General features: G+C 39.3%; 1 protein-coding gene across 1 annotated transcript; it reads right to left on the reverse strand.

Annotated features, from left to right (window-relative positions):
* Nucleotides 1-583: 583 nt before the first annotated feature.
* Nucleotides 584-2,724, reverse strand: serf2b (small EDRK-rich factor 2b). The gene is made up of 3 exons (XM_058089087.2): nt 2,583-2,724; nt 1,779-1,887; nt 584-971 (listed from the first exon to the last, which is right to left on the reverse strand). The coding sequence occupies exons 1-3, from the start codon at nt 2,587-2,589 to the stop codon at nt 896-898; spliced, it is 192 nt and encodes a 63-aa protein (XP_057945070.1). The 5' UTR covers nt 2,590-2,724; the 3' UTR covers nt 584-895.
* Between the last annotated feature and the right edge of the window lie 15,802 nt (nt 2,725-18,526).

An 18,526-nucleotide genomic window follows, 5' to 3' on the forward strand; every position in this document is an offset into this window, starting at 1 on the left:
TTCCTTACCTAATGTGAGGAGAACTTGTTTTCACTCTCATTTTAGGTATGTCATGGCTGGCTTCATGTCGAGGTAATGTTTCCCCAGTGTTTTGTCGTTACTGCCACCTAGTGCCCAGAATACTGCATAACATTTGTATTTCCGATAGACCATACGCTACAATTTCTGAAAATCAGCAATGTATACCACATTAGGACGCATAACAGTATGTTATGATTTTGGTAAAATGTTTGTATGTAGTATATAATATATATATATATATCAATATATACCATATTAGGAGGCATAACTGTATATTATGACTTTGATGAAAATGTTTGTATGTAGTATATAATATATATAAAATGTACTGAGCAGCCATAATCTTTCCTGTCAAGTTAAATTCTATTTCTGGTTCTATGGTTAGCACACTGTCCTCTATGGTAACCAGGCAAAGGAATCACTGTACAAAAGTTCCATGAGATTTTTTCTTTAATGTGTGAGTCATGTTTATTCTTTGGTCAAGGGTCATAAAAAGTATTTTACGCCACAAATGTGTGCCTAAGAAAATAAAAGTATAAGAATGACCCAGGCAAGAGGGACCTACAAAGATTTACACTTTATTTGAAACCGTTACCAGGAGACATACTTTGTACAAGAAAAAGAAACCACAACAGTTACGTAGATGCTCGGTGTGGACAACAGTTCATCTTTCTCCTTCTGCTAAAAACCACTGACGCTCCTCTGCATGCACGCAGAGTATTCCAAAATTTCCTTGAGACAATATCACAGTACAGAAAGATTCCGTTGCCGTTTTGCCGTAAGGTGAGAATGTAGGATCCATTTGAATGAATGTCGAGTCTGGATTATCAGGAAGAGGAGGTTGAGATGGATGAATTCATCTCGACTCGGATCTTCACTTGGACTTTGGGTTCGCTTTGCCTCCGTCGCCGTCTGCTTTCTTCTGCTTTTGCTGCATTATTTCAGCATCCCTTCAGCACGGAGACAGGAAGCATTGTTAGGACCAAACTTTGAATGCATGCGCGCAACCTAGACAAGTACTGCGATCGCTCCTTGCCTGTTCTTTATGATAACCTACACAATCCATGACAGAAATACCACACTGACCCGAATATAAAACAACCCCTCTATTTTTAGATTTATTATTAATCATATTCCTTAGCTGCACCTGTCTTTTGATGACTCTGCTTCATTGAAAATTAGCATCATAACTCCTCTGTTTGCTCAGACTGCATTCACATTTGTGTTTCGGTACTCGGGTCCAACATGGACAGTATTGCAAAGATATATGCGTAAAATAAGGTGTAAATCCAATATTCTGTCTGCTGGTTTGAATACCAGCTCAGATTTCACAAAAAGCTTCTAAAACACTTTTATATAACGCATAAATAAATAAATATTTAAGTGAAAATGCAACATTTCTCTACTCCTACAATGTATATTCAGGTCTACGGTGAATAAAAGGACTCAAAATAATCCAAAAGTAACATTATGCTCACTCATGTGCGTAATAAAGATACATTTAATTCTCGCTGTTGCTCCTCTCACCAGTTATAAATGACAACTGCCACCTTTCACAATGGAAATAATCAGGGCATGACTGGAAGCAGTCCGCAAAGTCAGTGACATTGCAGTCACGCAGCAGCGTAGAAGTGATGCAAGCAAACGGGCTGAAGCACGACAGGTATGGACGGCCGAGTGCAATTACCCCCTTAATGAACCGACGCCTGCATTGTTGTGATAACCGAGTAATAATCTTAATGCCACCTGTCTCTTACCTCTGCTTCCGAGCAGCAGCGGACAGCCCGTCATCACCTCGCTTCCCTTTCCCGCTCTCATTCGCCTTCTTGGCATTCTTTTGGCGTGCAAGCTCACGTTGATTTCCCCCTTTGAGGTCAGACAAAATACAACAGTGTTTCTTAAATATGAAGAAGGAGCCACACCTGAAGATCTTTGTGCATTCTACCAAAATGAATAACAAGTTAAGGGGGAGTTTCATGTAGGGTCAACGCAAATAATAAAAAAAACATTACTTAAAAAAATCAAACAATATGTGCATGGTATAAAAGCAGCCGACGTGGCAGGGGGGCGCTGTGGAGCAGCATGCAAACAAGAGGAAGTCAAGCACCAACACAACAGGTCAGCTAAACATAACAACACTTACTTAAATTGTGATAAATTACATATTTCGCGTAACATTTGATTGGCAAAATTGTTACAAAATCACCGATTTGACTCATAACAACAAGGAGCGCTTAAATGAGTATTTGTGTTATCCGACGTCAGTTTCAGGAGGCCCAACAATGGATAAAAGAACCAATATTCAAACATATTAACGGAAATTGTGGTTTGAAGCATCTTAGTTAACGTTAACTGTTCTTAATAAGAAAAAAGCAAAAGCCGTGTGCGCGTTTTGTAAAATTTTAAAGCCCTGAGAGGACGTAAGGTCTTGTTCCAGCAATTAGACGGCACCCAAACTGGCTCACGTCAGCGACAGTAACAGCGAGCACATATTTACATGCATTTGTTGCGAAGTACATACAGTATTGCCTTACGGTAAATTTATATATGTCGATACCCACTGGTCATTTTATTATTCGACTCCTCTGTCGACCCAAATCCACAAAAAAAGCTCAGCCGAAAAGGCCAGTCTCCCTCTGCGTCGCTCCGGTCGCTCTTTTTCGTCTGATTTGGGTTGCTCTATAGTGCGCATGCGTATACTTGCTGGACTAGAACGTTCCGGCAGTGGTTGCGCATGCGCAGTGGTATTTATTCAGCGAACAGAAAATAAGGTTGCATTTTTTTGCATTAAATGAAATCAATATGCCAAAATTGTGCACAACATTATTTAAAATAGTGTTCAATGTTATACTTGCCTTATACATATTTGTATATTCCATTTTGCAAATTTCCTTCCACACGTTTTCAGCCATATTATGAATGACACTGAGCAGTTTTTCTTTTTGGCATGTATTTTTGCATCTTGACGTATTTGTTGCAGGATCAGATTCATTATTTTGTATTTAAAACCAGTACTTTATTATAAAGTCCTCATGACCACTACAGAGGCGGCATAATAACAAAATAAAAATAAAAGCATTGACAGCATATGGCCAGCAGAGGGCAGCAATAGCAGACAATGAAAACGATGGAAGCATTACTGTGCTATGGTGTGTTTTTTCAGCTCATTTAAAAAGTTAGATAGGCATGAAATATTACTAATAGCAATTTAAAATACAAAAAAGTGTAGCATAGTATGTATAATTGCACTTAAAAATATTAGACCCTAATTAAAAATAATATTGCAATAAACCAACAAACTAATAACATAATTATATGATAATTATGTCGGGTTCCATATATTGCCATGTGCATTAGTGTCTATTGTCCTTGTCTTTTGCCTCCAGACGCGTTATAGAACGATGAACAGAGTGAGACCTTTTGTCAGCCAAACAGTCACTTGGTGATAGACAAGGAAAAGGCAAAATTGTCTGTAGTGTTGGTTGCTTAATGGATTAAAAAACAAAAATGTTTTTTTCTAGTCACCACATTGCGCAGAAAGTTATTTCCTTTTGGAGAAGACAACAAAGTAATTAAAGGTTGGGACAGCATCAGAGAGGTTTTTGCGTGCTGGAGCATGAAGAACTCAGCAGCATGCAGCGGGGCATGTCAAACACTGTGGTCAGTTTATTAGGCTTCTGGCGACACCAGCATGTCTGCCTCGGACTTGTTTTTCCCTCCCCTTCACAGCTGCTCGCAAAAACTCCAGCTACATGCTTCAATCAAACTATATTTATCTCCTGGTGCTATGAGCACCACCTGCTCATTTTGACTCCTTCAAGCTTCTATTGTGTCCTTCATTGCTGCTGTGCAGTGCATGCATGGCATCATCACCTCCTTGTAATGAATGCCGCATCTTTGAGTTGAATCATCTTCTAAGTGCTTCCAAGAGTATTTGGATGAAACCTACGAGTGTGTTTGTGAGAGCAAGCTGTTGTGTGAAGATACAAGCATCCACTCTGCACTAAATGCACCCGATGCTGATTATGAAGTGGTGTGAGCACTGATGTGTGGTAGCAGGACGTTTGCTTCATTCTTCTATGTCTCATTTCACCGCTGTCATCCATCACGCTGCCACAGTGCTGCCGGCTGTCCTCTGTGATGGATGGGAGGAGCTGATCCCCGCTCATGTGACCCCCACCCCACCCACCCACCCACTCAGTGTCCTTGTTTTTTTGACGCAGGCCAGGGACATTGTTTGTGTTGCTAACTCCTGCACATGTAGCATGATGATAGGCTCACTTTGTGGCAATGTTGTTGTGGTTTAATGGTGGACATTTAAATTGAAGTCTCGATTCAAATGGCCACACATTCTCTATAGTCGTAAAAAAAAAAAACAATATCAGGTGTCTAATTGGCGCCGGGTAAGAAAAAATACATTTGCAGCTGTGGCTGTAGGCAACCTCCAATTTTTTTTGCAGAAAATGTGCTCCTATTAACGCTGACTGAGCTTCTGGTGCTGCTGTATTGCCAAATATACTTGTTTATAAATGACCATGTGATCAAAGAGAGCTATGTTTCTTTTCCACTTTCTCATGCCCTCCAAATCATAATTAAAATTAAAAAATTAAGTTGTTTGTTGTGCGGGCACCAGGTAAGAAAAAAAGACATTTGCAGCTGTGGCTGTAGGCAACTTCCAATTTTTTTTGCAGAAAATGTGCTCCTATTAATGCTGACTGAGCTTCTGGTGCTGCTGTATTGCCAAATATACTTGTTTATAAATGACCATGTGATCAAAAAGAGCCTCCCTTTCCACTTTCTCATGCCCTCCAAATCATTATTAAAATAAAAAAATTAAGTTGTTTGTTATATGTTATTTGTAAATTCTATCACACAACAACAATGTATTGTTTCCAACAATATCATATGATGATATTATTCATTCATTTTCTATCATATTCATATCTATGGACAATTTGGAGTCGCCAATTAACCTAGCATGTTTTTGGAATGTTGGAGGAAACCGGAGTACCCGGAGAAAACCCACGCATGCACGGGGAGAACATGCAAACTCCACACAGAGATGGCCAAGGGTGGAATTGAACCTTGGTTTCCTTGCTGTGAGGTCTGCGTGCTAACCACTCGACCGCCGTGAGATCGACACACAATGATATTAGACGCAATGAGCTTTATTTGATTAATAATGTTAGCTTTGGAAGCATGCAGCATCAGGAGAGAATAGATTCACACAAAAATGACCTTCTCCAAATATCAGAGGCATTGTTCCACCTTTTTAGCCACGCTCTAACCGCCCGAGGCGTCCACTTTGTCAACAGTTATTTCAGGACAAAAGAAGACTCGCAAGTGTCACAGTAATACTTCCTGGACTTGCAGATGTTCCACTGGACGACCTGCGGTCTCGGAAGTGAAAGGTCAGTGCAGCAGGGGTGGGGGGGTGAGGCTGGATTGGATGTCGCAACTGTTGTCGTGTCTGGCTTGATCATTGAAAACTGTCACCCCCCGGGGAGTCAAATGTGTCACATTTTTATCCGCACACTATTGAGCTCACATAATACCATGTTATATAATATCTCACAAAGATGAGTACAGCCCTACGTACACTGAAAAAAAAATACTTTGGATCAACTTGAAAAAAATTACTGTAATTTGTTACACCTAAATTTATTAGTTTTTCTCAAATTAAATTTATGATGTGGTTGAAACCATAAATTTTGATTTTTTTATTTTTTACCTTAAGACAAAGAAAGAAACTGCATTCATACAAAGTAAAAATATAATTCATAACAAAGACTGTAAACAATTTTTATCCTTTGTTACAACTTCATTTTTCATTTTTTTAATTGTTTTTTACTATTACATATAAGTATATATTTTACTTTGTTATAAACTAATTGAATTGCTGTAATTTTGTTACATGCATTTTTTTTTTAGTTTTCTCAAATTAAATTTCTGATTCAGTACAAAGTATAATTTTAATTATACCTGTGCATTAGAAACAGAATACTTTATTAATCCTTTTGGGATTCCCTCAAGAAAATTAGCATCTCCACTGCTCCATGTATACCACTGTTTAAAGTAAATAAATTATAATAATAATCAAATGTAAAAGAATATAAGATAAAATATAAAAACTCCAAAAGATAGACATTATAGACGCCATACATACTATATATATATATATATAAACTTTTATATATACTTTTGTTTATATATATATATACACATTATATTTAGTCCAAAGTGTTACTCCATTTTTTTCCTTTTTACAACTTGAAATTTCACCACAAAATTTAAATTCCTTATAATATATATATAATTCACTGAACTGATCCACTGCAAAAAAATAAAAACAGAAAAATTACCTTCAAAAGACCATTTATTGGTGATGATTCTGAAAATTGCATCTCCTTTCAAAATAATAATAAATAAAAACCATCAAAAACAGTGTTCTTAGCAGTACAGCAGGCCAATGTGTAGCGTGATGGAGGGGAAACAAAGTGATGGAAAATATACCAAAAATAAAATAATAAATAATAATAAAAATCATTAGTTATGTTTGAGCACTGTTTTGTTTTTTTTGTAAAAATCTTTTTTTGTTTGTTTGTTTGTGTTTGTGAGGTGACAGGATGACAACTCTATAGAGGTTTGGCCTATTCACCTCTCTGTCCTTTTGTTTGTTTGGGCTAGCGCATCAGGATCTTCCTGTGTCCTCCTTAAAAGGGACCATTTATGCCCATTTTTGTCCGTTTATATCGAGTTGTGGACTCCTATAGAGCAGCTAAACACGATAATCTGCACAGAAGGCTTTCTAGATCATCCAGAATCTCCACCTATTTCAGCTGGATTTTTCTTAGATTTTCAAAACAGTCTGTTTTGATACATTCCACCTAATTCATTCCACCCCTGCCTCAGGGCACGCCCACTCCGCTGTGATTGGTCACATTCCCAAGTGCTTCGGAGGACTTCCGGATTACTACCGAAGCCCACTTTCTAATTTTGTGGGTATAGGAGTTGATACTCAGTTGATAATCAGGATCTTCCTGTGTCCTCCTTAAAAGGGACCTTTTATGCCCATTTTTGTCTGTTTATATTGAGTTGTGGACTCCTATAGAGCAGCTAAACACAATAATCTGCACAGAAGGCTTTCTCGATCATCCAGAATCTCCACCTATTTCATCTGGATTTTCTTAGATTTCCAAAACAGTCTGTTTCGATACATTCCACTTAATTTATTCCACCCCTGCCTCAGGGCACACCCACTCCGCTGTGATTGGTCACATTCCCAAGCGCTCCGGAGAACTTCCGGATTGCTACCGAGACCATTTTGGCCGGGAGCACAAATCAAAGGAAATACAGCTGGAATAGGTGCAGATTCTGCAAAATCGAAAAACGTTTTCTGTGGCTGTTATTGTGTGTAGCTGCTCTATAGGCTCTATAGCCTACTTTCTAATTTTGTGGGTATAGGAGTTGATAATAAACGAATACACCCTTTGCAGAGCCACTTGAAAAGTGGTTAGGAGATACTGGTAGCTCATGAGATACTGGTTAAAAACCCCTGACTTATCGTGCATGAACTCAAAGAGTGATGATAATGTAAGAGTAGCCGGATGCGAGAACGCTGCCTCCACCTAGCCTGCCCGAGAAGGAGCACTCATTGTCGGATGCACTTTGTTAGAAGACGTGAAGGCGCCACGTTTACTAAGTGCAGACAATGTTGGCACAAATTGGTAGTGTAATTTTGGTCATTAAACGTTTTTTACTTGCTCTCCTTTAAATGTGTTATATACCCCTGAGTTGTAACAGCAGTGCATAGGTTGTGCAGTGAAAAATGAAAATGATGAAATGGTTAAAATTAAAATGATTAATTTAATAATGAGTAAATAAGATAATGGATAAAATACAATACATAAATAATAATAAAATAATAAAATAAAATACATAGAGTGTAAATAAATAAATAAAAGCTATGTATAATGGCTTATATATATTGTGCACGCTGTCCTCCACTGTGTACGTACACCCCCCCAAGTCACCTTGACAGCCCCCGAAATAAACGAGAGTACCACGTCTTCTCTAAATGCAACAGCCTCTTGTTAAAAACTCCTCCGACGAGCTCAATCTTTCTATGGAGTTCTAAAGTGCACATAAAGCCTGCAGAAGAACCCCAGGAGTCTTTCTCTTCAGGATTTAAACACACCGAGAGAACGTGTAGAGTCATGATGAGACTGAAATTAAATCTTGCCATAATTCAGGTCATGCATGTGACTTTTCGAATGGTTGCCAGGGCAACACCCGTTTCTCATTTTATACAGTGTGCAGAATATATGAAAGGCTTTAGGGGTAACAACTAACAATATAATTTGTTGGGTTTTTTTTTTAATAAAGGAGTGTGATGTTACATTTGCAAAAGTACTGATGTTTTCCACTTGTCCTGTTTGTGCAGGGCAGGTACCCCGTGCCTGGACTACGAAAATAAACCCCGTAGCCATAAACATTCATTCATTTAATCAAGCTTTTTAATCAACCTAAATAAAACTAAAATGAAATAAAACTACTCAGTTGATGTGTTCGTTCTGATATTATTCATTCATTCATTTTCTAACGCTTATCCTCACGAGGGTCGCAGGGGTGCTGGAGCCTATCCCAGCTGTCTTCGGGTGAGAGGCGGGGTACACCCTGGACTGGTCGCCAGCCAATCACAGGGCACATATAGACAAACAACCATTCACACTCACATTCATACCTATGGACAATTTGGAGTGGCCAATTAACCTAGTATGTTTTTGGAACGTGGGAGGAAACCGGAGTACCCGGAGAAAACCCACACATGCACGGGGAGAACATGCAAACTCCACACAGATAAGCCTTTTAATCAACTTAAATAAAACTAAAATGAAATAAAACTACTCAGTTGATGGATGTGTTCGTTCTGATATTATTCATTCATTCATTTTCTAACGCTTATCCTCACGAGGGTCGCAGGGGTGCTGGAGCCTATCCCAGCTGTCTTCGGGTGAGAGGCGGGGTACACCCTGGACTGGTCGCCAGCCAATCACAGGGCACATATAGACAAACAACCATTCACACTCACATTCATACCTATGGACAATTTGGAGTGGCCAATTAACCTAGTATGTTTTTGGAACGTGGGAGGAAACCGGAGTACCCGGAGAAAACCCACACATGCACGGGGAGAACATGCAAACTCCACACAGATAAGCCTTTTAATCAACTTAAATAAAACTAAAATGAAATAAAACTACTCAGTTGATGGATGTGTTCGTTCTGATATTATTCATTCATTCATTTTCTACCGCTTATCCTCACGAGGGTCGCGAGGGTGCTGGAGCCTATCCCAGCTGTCTTCGAGCAAGAAACGCGGTACACCCTGGACTGGTCGCCAGCCAATCACAGGGCACATATAGACAAACAACCATTCACACTCACATTCATACCTATGGACAATTTGGAGTGGCCAATTAACCTAGCATGTTTTTGGAACGTGGGAGGAAACCGGAGTACCCGGAGAAAACCCACGCATGCACAGGGAGAACATGCAAACTCCACACAGAGATGGCCGAGGGTGGGATTGAACTCTGGTTTCCTAGCTGTGAGGTCTGCGCGCTAACCACTAGACCACCATGCAGCCTAGCCATGAACAATGTAATGTTAAAATCTGGTCGTCATATCGTATTCTTTACTGGACAATAGGTGTCAGTAATGTTGCTGTAAGGTTCGGTGAGACTCGATTGTCGGAAAAACAGGCTTTTATTGCAGGTTTGAATGATCTCCTAACAGGAACAATAATCCCTAAGTGTTGCAGCCGTAACTCTCGCCGATCTGCTAGCAACACACTAAATTGTCTTGAAGTTGTCCTCGCCGATGGCCAAAGCTGAGTAAATAAATGTCCAACATTAACCCTCAGATGTTCCCAACAGAGTGACACTATAAGTAGCATCCCAGATGTGGGAGGTCTCCACCATGGCAACCGCTGTCAATTAGGAGAGAAGCAGAGACACAAGGGAGGCCCTCATCCATCTGGAGACGTCGCCAGGATGGGCGACTAGCACAGACTAGATCAGTAGTTTTTAGAATTCCCAGTCGGCTTGCTCTGTGGAGTGACATCTATCCACAGTGACTTTGCCCTGAGAGGACACCAGTGAAGGAGACAAATATTATGAAGGGTGGAATAGTCTGATCACAGCTCGCATGACTCTTCCACCATAAAAGATATAATCATATGTTTAACACATATCTGCTATTTTAAATATAACATTCTTTATAAATAACATCCCACATAAACACAAATTACAATTCAGTCACACCAAATACTGTACATCAGGGGTCTCAAACTCAATTTACTTGGGGGCCACTGGAGCTAGGGTCTGCGCGAGACTGGGCTGCATCAGGTTTTCTAGAAAAAAAACAAAAAACGCATTTATTAAAAACAGAAAAATGAATAAACTTTGCTTTGGTTTCGATTTTCTACAAGAAAAGCTCTGATAAAACATTCCACTGTTCTCAAATATCTTACTTTTTATTTTTCTACACAAAATAAGATGAAAAATAAATAAAAAAAAATCAAGAATAAAGAAAATCAATCAATCAGTAATAAATAAATAAATATAATAACAATAATAATAAAACATCAAATAATAAAAACTTAAGAAACCACATATAGTTGGTGGGTAGACAAATTATTTTTTTCAGATTAAAATGAACAAAGCATTATTAGAGCCACATTTAGAGATCACATTTATACTCTTTTTATTTACAACATATTGCGCAACTGCAGGGTCTTGAGACACATGCTAACTCGCAAACTAGAGAGCTAGCGACCTAAACGGTAGCCTTCAAGTTATTTCCTTTAAACTTAAATAGCCAAAAACTTACCACTTCCACACCGATAGGGAGGATAACTATTAACAGTTATTTAACCTTTAACATGAACATTAATCAAACGTAATAATTTTTTTCTGGGTACATGATACCATACAGCATCCATATCAAACTTTGCGTGGGCCGCACTAACATTAAAGTTTCATATCAAGGCAGGGGCCTCAAACTAGTGTCCTGCGGGCCACATTTGGCCCGCGGGCCGCATGTTTGAGACCCCTGCTGTATATAATTATAAATACTTACACACATATTTTTTTATATAACATCTTATTTACTCGTGTTTTTCACCATTTTAACTAACAGTATCGTCAAGGCAGCTCATGCATTGGATCCCATCAGACCGTGTATCTAATGTTATATCCACTGAGTGTACCATAATGATGCAGCCCAGTCGTGGTACTCCAAAGTCACCTACCCTGAATAGGAATGACGTCTGTAGCTCACATGAGTCATGCTGACACACTTCAGACCCCCCCCCCCCCCCATCTGAGGCCCACCTCTCTCCTTCATATAAGTCGTGGATGTGGCGGGTCCAATTATCCAGATGGAGAATGAAGAGGTAAAAAACCCATCACAAATAAGACATGAGGCAGGTCTTTTGTGCGCCCTCTCTTGCTGTGTTCACACGTGATTACTTGGTCGTGATGGATCGCTCGCGGCAAATTTAATCGGGCTTCAAAAGCATGCTTAGTTTGAGCTACGAGAATCGGGGCAGAGACTCAACAAAATTGATACTATATGGAAAACAGTACTTGGATTTTAAATTTAAGCACCTCCTCATTTGATCACGGTTTTTCATGCATGCATCCATTTTCTGTGCTCGTTCGGGGGGGATATGCTGGAGCCTATCCCAACTGACTTTGGGCAAGAGGCCGGGTACACTATGGACTGGTCACTGGTCAATCACAGGGCAGGCTTTTATCATGTTAAAGTTATATGTCTACTACTGTTTGACTACTCTTGTGGATGTATTCCAGCTAAAAGTCAACTCTTAACCCACCATGTCACTTCCTGTCCACACGTCTGGAAGACATTTATTGAAACACACACAAGCACGAGTCTTATTTATGTCTTAAATGGCTTTTTTTCACTGATTTTATCGAATATATTGAGTAATGTGAGTGTAAAGGTGACTATAGGGCTGTTATTTCATATCTAGAGGGCTCTAATAATGGTACAAATTGTAGTTAGGAAGTCATATATGCAAAAAATTCAAAAAATATTCCATTAATTAACATTGAATCTTACTTTGCAGAAATTCACTTATCACCACACATTAAGCGTGATAAATGAGGGATGATGGTATACAACTCGTTACATATCATGGCGATTAAACCCATGTCTAATATGCATTTTAATACAATATCAAAAAATTCTACATTTACAAAGTCAATTTAATTTCTGAACAACAAAACCCGGGCGGCACGGCGGTCTAGTGGTTAGTGCGCAGTGCACAGCTAGGAGACCAGGGTTCAATTCCACCCTCGGGCATCTCTGTGTGGAGTTTACATGTTCTCCCCGTGCATGCGTGGGTTTTCTCCGGGTACTCCGGTTTCCTCCCACATTCCAAAAACATGGCTGGCGATCAGTCCAGGGTGTCTCTCGCCCGAAGACAGCTGGGATAGGCTCCAGCACCCCCGCAACCCTCGTGAGGAAAAAGCGGTCGAAAATGAATGAATGAATGAATGAACAACAAAACCCAGTAATTATTGAGTAATGTGAGTGTAAAGGTGACTATAGGGCTGTTATTTCATATCTAGAGGGCTCTAATAATGGTACAAATTGTAGTTAGGAAGTCATATATGCGAAAAATGCAAAAAATATTCCATGAATTAACATTGAATCTTACATTCACTTTTCGCCACACGTTAATATCATATCATATCATGGCGATTAAACCCATGTCTAATCTGCATTTTAATACAATATCATAAAATCCTGCATTTACAAAGCCAATTTAATTTCTGAACAACAAAACCCAGAAAATGAATGCTATAGATAAAAATATGACATTGCACATGCTCTGAATGACACGATCGCTTGCGAGTCGCTTGCCGTAAACGCTTCAGTCATCCTCTCCCAGCAGTGAAAGGCACCCTTCATTGTTGTCTATTGCATGTTCCCTAAAAAGAAAAAAAAAACATGCTGTAAAAACGGTAGACATTAGCTGTCCCGCCAGAATGTAACAGAAAATATTATTTGTCAAAACACCGACAACAGACATGGAATAACATTTATAGTCTTGACAAAAAAGTGGAGACAGAGCAGCTCTTGTAAGGCGCGCCTGTGGTCATGCGTGGAATGATCCGTCACACCTGTAGTCGGTGTCAAAGTGGCTGCTATAAACACGCCTGTGATCCCAATAAACGCCACACGCACCACTTTGCCACTGCTGTTTGAATGCCTGCATGTGTACTGAGAGAAATGTGTGTCTTTTCATCCAAACAGTGATTGTTGTCTCACTAATTTGGCAAAAAAAAACTATTATTATTATTATTTTATTGTTGCACTCTACAACAAATACCACATTATCCACCATGCACATCATAACCAAGCCAGTTATGAATCAACATTTATTAGCCCAACTCTAGGCTGGCGACTATCGAATTCCCTTTCTGCCACTTTAGCATGGTTTTTCACAGTCAAATATCATGTGGAGTTTTGACTTTTTTATTTCCATTTGCGGTGCAGGAACAGAAACAAAACAATATGTCCCTCAAAGTTTGCCAAAATACCGAAGCATCTGACGCATTTTTTGGAAATGTGAACAAGCTTACTCCATCTCCTCGAGTGTTCCGGCAAAAGCGTTCAAAGCAGGCATATTATGAAAAAATAACACAGGAAATATATACATACCTTTCAATGTTACAGTGGTGTGAAAATGTACTAAATATCAGTCAAAGACAACACAACTGAACACGAAATGCAGTTTTTAAATTTTTTTAAAGTTTTTTATTAATAAGGGAGAAAAATCCTACCTTACATGTCCCTGTGTGAAAAACTGATTGCCCCTCTGTTAAAACTGAAATCTATCAGTCAGGATAATGTTATAAAGTCATTCATAAAGCTTTCGGACTCCAGCCAACCACAGCGAGAGCCATTAATCACAAATGGCAAAAACATGAAACAGTTGTGAACCTTCCCAGGAGTGACCGGTCAACCGAAATTACCCCAAAAACGCAGCGACAAGGTCACAAAAGACGCCACAACAATGTCCAAAAAACTGCAGAACTCACTTGCCTCAGTTAAGGTCATGGCAGATTTCCAAGATGAAAACCACAGCTGAACAAAAAGAAACAGAAAACATCTTGATGATCCCCAAGACCATTGGGAAAATACTCTGACAAGAGGTTGAACATTCTGGCGTAAAAGTAACCCTCCATTTCAGAAAAAGAACATCATACCAATGGTAAAATATGGTGGTGGTAGTGTGATGGTCTGGGGCAGTTTTGCTGCTTCAGGATGTGATAAATGGAACCATGAATTCTGTTGCCTACCAAAAAATCCTAAAAGAGAATATCCGGCCCTCGAGCTGAAACCACTTTGGGTTCTACAGCAGAACAATGATCCAAAACACACCAACAAGTCCACCTCTGTTTGGTTGAACAAAAACAAAACGAAGACTTTGGAGTGGCTTTGTCAAAGTCCTGACCTGAATCATATTAAGATGCTGTGTATGTATGACCTTAAAAAGGATCATCAAAGCAAAATTTGCTGGATCTAACGGGGCACTGCCCCACTTTACCCCAGTGCAGAATCACTCCTGATGTTTTGTGTGTGTGTGTGTGTGTGTGTGTGTGTGTTTGCCTCAACAACAGAAGATGATGCTCACTGCCTTCATAGTGACTAATCTCCAGTCAACATAACTAGCCAGTAACACACAGCCTTGAAATTCTTCCACTTTGCACAGTGAAGCCTTGACTGTGGTTTCTTGCAGCTACAGTATATTCCTCGGTTTAACTCCCACTCTGTGGGCAACACAGAAAACTCAGTATGTACACGGTGCTGATGTGGTATGGTTTATTTCTTTCAGACATGCATGACAAGTTCCATTAAGGACATCGCCCTCATACTCTTATGAAGATTTGCAAGCTTTTGTTAATTACTGCTTGCATTTGCCTAATAGAGACAAAGGCAACATGACTGTGAACAAACTAAGCCTTTTTGCAGGCATGGTGGGAGTCGAGTCTTGACCTCAGGTGTGGAGCATCGCTCCCGTGGGAGTTTGATGTGCTTCAGCTGGCAAAGCGCAGACAATGAGTGGATGAGACAGACTAGACAGGTTGAGGAAGAGGAGAGATTGAGTCTCAACTCTCGAAAAGCTACAGGAGAGAAACATGCAGCCATCTTAATAATAATAATAATAGGTACTATTATTGTAAATATATATCGTAACATATTCCGTAATCGGAAGTGTCCATTTTAACACCTGTGACTTACATATTCCTCTCTGTTGTGACGTCAAGTGGCCATTTTGAATTAGAGGCAAGTTGGGCACTGCCCCTCCAGATCCAACAACTGTAGTGGTAGTGCTAGTAAAATTATAGTGATTTAAATAAACATATTATCTTCAGGGCGGCACGGTGGCGAGTGGTTAGCACGCAGACCTCACAGCTAGGAGACCAGGGTTCAATTCCACCCTCGGCCATCTCTGTGTGGAGTTTGCATGTTCTCCCCGTGCATGCGTGGGTTTTCTCCGGGTACTCCGGTTTCCTCCCACATTCCAAAAACATGCTAGGTTAATTAGCGACTCCAAATTGTCCATAGGTATGAATGTGAGTGTGAATGGTTGTTTGTCTATATGTGCCCTGTGATTGGCTGGCGACCAGTCCAGGGTGTACCCCGCCTCTCCCCGCGACCCTCGTGAGGAAAAAGCAGTAGAAAATGAATGAATGAATATTATCTTCATGAGGTTGCCAAATAAACAACATAGTGATTTTATTATTTTCATGGGGTAGAGGGGAAAAACAAAAGTGTGACAATAAGTAACCGTACAAATAACTAATTATTGCAATGCTTGAGTTGAAAAACATGAATTAATTGTGAATTCTTATCATTAAATTTTTGTTTATGAAACTTTTCAATCACTTTGCAACCCAAGATTAAGATTAAGATATGCCTTTATTCGTCCCTCAGTGGGGAAATTTGTATTGCACAGCAGCAAGAGTACAGAGTCAGTTAAGCAGTACAAAATACACAATATAGAAAAATAAACAATATAGACAACCCAAGTATTAACAAAATCAACAGTTTTTTCCCAGAGTTATATACAATACAGTATGTAGATAATATGAAACAAGATGAGATATATGACCAGTCTATACACTGAGATCTTGTTAGAGAGTTAATATGAGGCATTATGGAAATACTTCACATTGGACTTATGTATATATATATATATATATATATATATATATATATATATATATATATATATATATATATATATATATATATATATATATATATATATATATATATATATATTTTGCATCTAGAGCCCTTAATATTGCACATGGAGGTTGATGAGATATTGCACAGTGAATGGGGTGTGGAGTAACTATACTGACTATAAAAACAAGTATTACCCAAGCTAGATAACTTCTCTTTCTCTCTCTCTCTTTTGACCCACAGTAACCACCCTCCCCCTTCCTGTTACATACTTCCATTCAAGCACTAGCTTAACAATTTAGCTAAATAGGCTTATCCTTGTCAGACTCACCTGCTTTTGCTGCCTCTCCAGCGCTTTCTCTCTAGTTATGCAAACACCGGCAGTTGCTGCCTTTTCCATTCAGTCATGTTTGCAGGGGCCACTGAGACGCCCCAAACACAGATAAGAGGTCGACCCCTGGAGCGGGTTCAACATTTTAGTGGCTCCTTTGTTTGCTCATTATTGCGTCTCAAGCGATAAGACGCGGACAGACTGTCAAAAATGACAATAACTAAACCCATTAGCTCCTCGAGATAAGCATCTTTTCTGTCACAAGATTATTTATAGATAGGGCTGACCCACATTTTGCTGCTGTTACATCCTCGGCCTTTAATGCTGATAATGTCTTGTCTTTTATTTTGTGATGATCATTTTTTATCTCTTATTTTTCACCTTTGTTTTGCGGTCAGGTTAAAGGTCAAATCCATGAGTATTAGCACCAAACGAAATGAAAACTATTTCTTTCCACTTCACAATAAAGGCACATTTATACACATGAATAACCTCTTTACATATTGTAATGTTTTCCTTACCTCTATCAGATAGCATGCATGTACATACATAAGACACATTTTACTTACTATTATTACTACTACTATTTGGTATTGTTGTTTTCAATTGTAATCTCATTTGGAAACAGAAACTACATTTGTCAGCCATTTGCTGTTATCTAAGAAGTGTGCGGCGAGTTCCACAGAGTCAATGTCGCTGAAAACATCCTTTTGCAAGTTAATGACAGCAGTGTGTGTGGAATGTACCAGCTGCAAATCGCAAAACCAAAACAAAGGGATGAGTTGCTGACATAAAATTTGTTAAAAACAAGATGCAATAAAGCTTGAGTCAAAATAGCATAACACGAACGTTACTGCCACCAACAAGACTGGAGTGGAGGATTGGGATGTACTTTAAGTAGTTTTTTAGGATTTTTAAATGCAATTGTTTGAAAAAAAACCTATATACACACAAGTCAAACTTCTAAACAATATGATTATAGTAAAGTATTATATCAATAAAGGCTATTCCACTTACCCTGGCACTCTCTGCAGTTGACTACCAATGTTTTTTTAAGGTTGAACTGTTCCGTTGAACCGTTACTACCGGATACCGACTCATGTAAAACCAAAAGCGACCATGTTTTGGTACCAAAATGTCTATCTCCATGAAGAGGCAGAGGGAGGGGGCAATTTTTTACACCAACAAGGACAAAAAATAAATAAATAAATCATATTTTTAAGTATGTAAATAAAATCAACTTTCCTGTTTAATAATTGTCGTAGGAAAAAAATAAATTAAAAAAAAGAAGAAAAAATAAATAAATAAAAATAAGGTTGAACTGTTCCGGTTGTGGCAGCACGGCGATCTAGTGGTTAGCGTGCAGACCTCACAGCTAGGAGACCAGGGTTCAATTCCACCCTCGGCCATCTCTGTGTGGAGTTTGCATGTTCTCCCCGTGCATGAGTGGGTTTTCTCCGGGTACTCCGGTTTCCTCCCACATTCCAAAAACATGCTAGGTTAATTGGCCACTCCAAATTGTCCATAGGTATGAATGTGAGTGTGAATGGTTGTTTGTCTATATGTGCTCTGTGATTGGCTGGCGACCAGCCCAGGGTGTACCCCGCCTCTTGTCCGAAGACAGCTGGGATAGGCTCCAGCACCCCCGCGGTAGAAAATGAATGAATGTTTATGTTTATGAGTAAACAACATTTCACAGTGTTCATGCTGTAAGGTTAGCTATACAGTATTTGATAAAAACAAGTAAATAAGAAAAAAAGATTATTTATTGAAGTAGCATGAATGAGTGGATGGACTGTCCTTGGAAGAAACGCAAATAAAGAAGGTCCCAAAACCTGGCGCGTGCACCCCCAGCGTCGTCATCATAGCCCCGCCCACTTTGTG

The sequence above is a fragment of the Doryrhamphus excisus genome, linkage group LG13 (genome assembly GCF_037039965.1).
Source record: "Doryrhamphus excisus strain RoL-2023G ecotype Guam linkage group LG13, RoL_Dexc_Guam_v1.1, whole genome shotgun sequence".
NCBI classification, from domain to species: Eukaryota; Metazoa; Chordata; class Actinopteri; order Syngnathiformes; family Syngnathidae; genus Doryrhamphus; species Doryrhamphus excisus.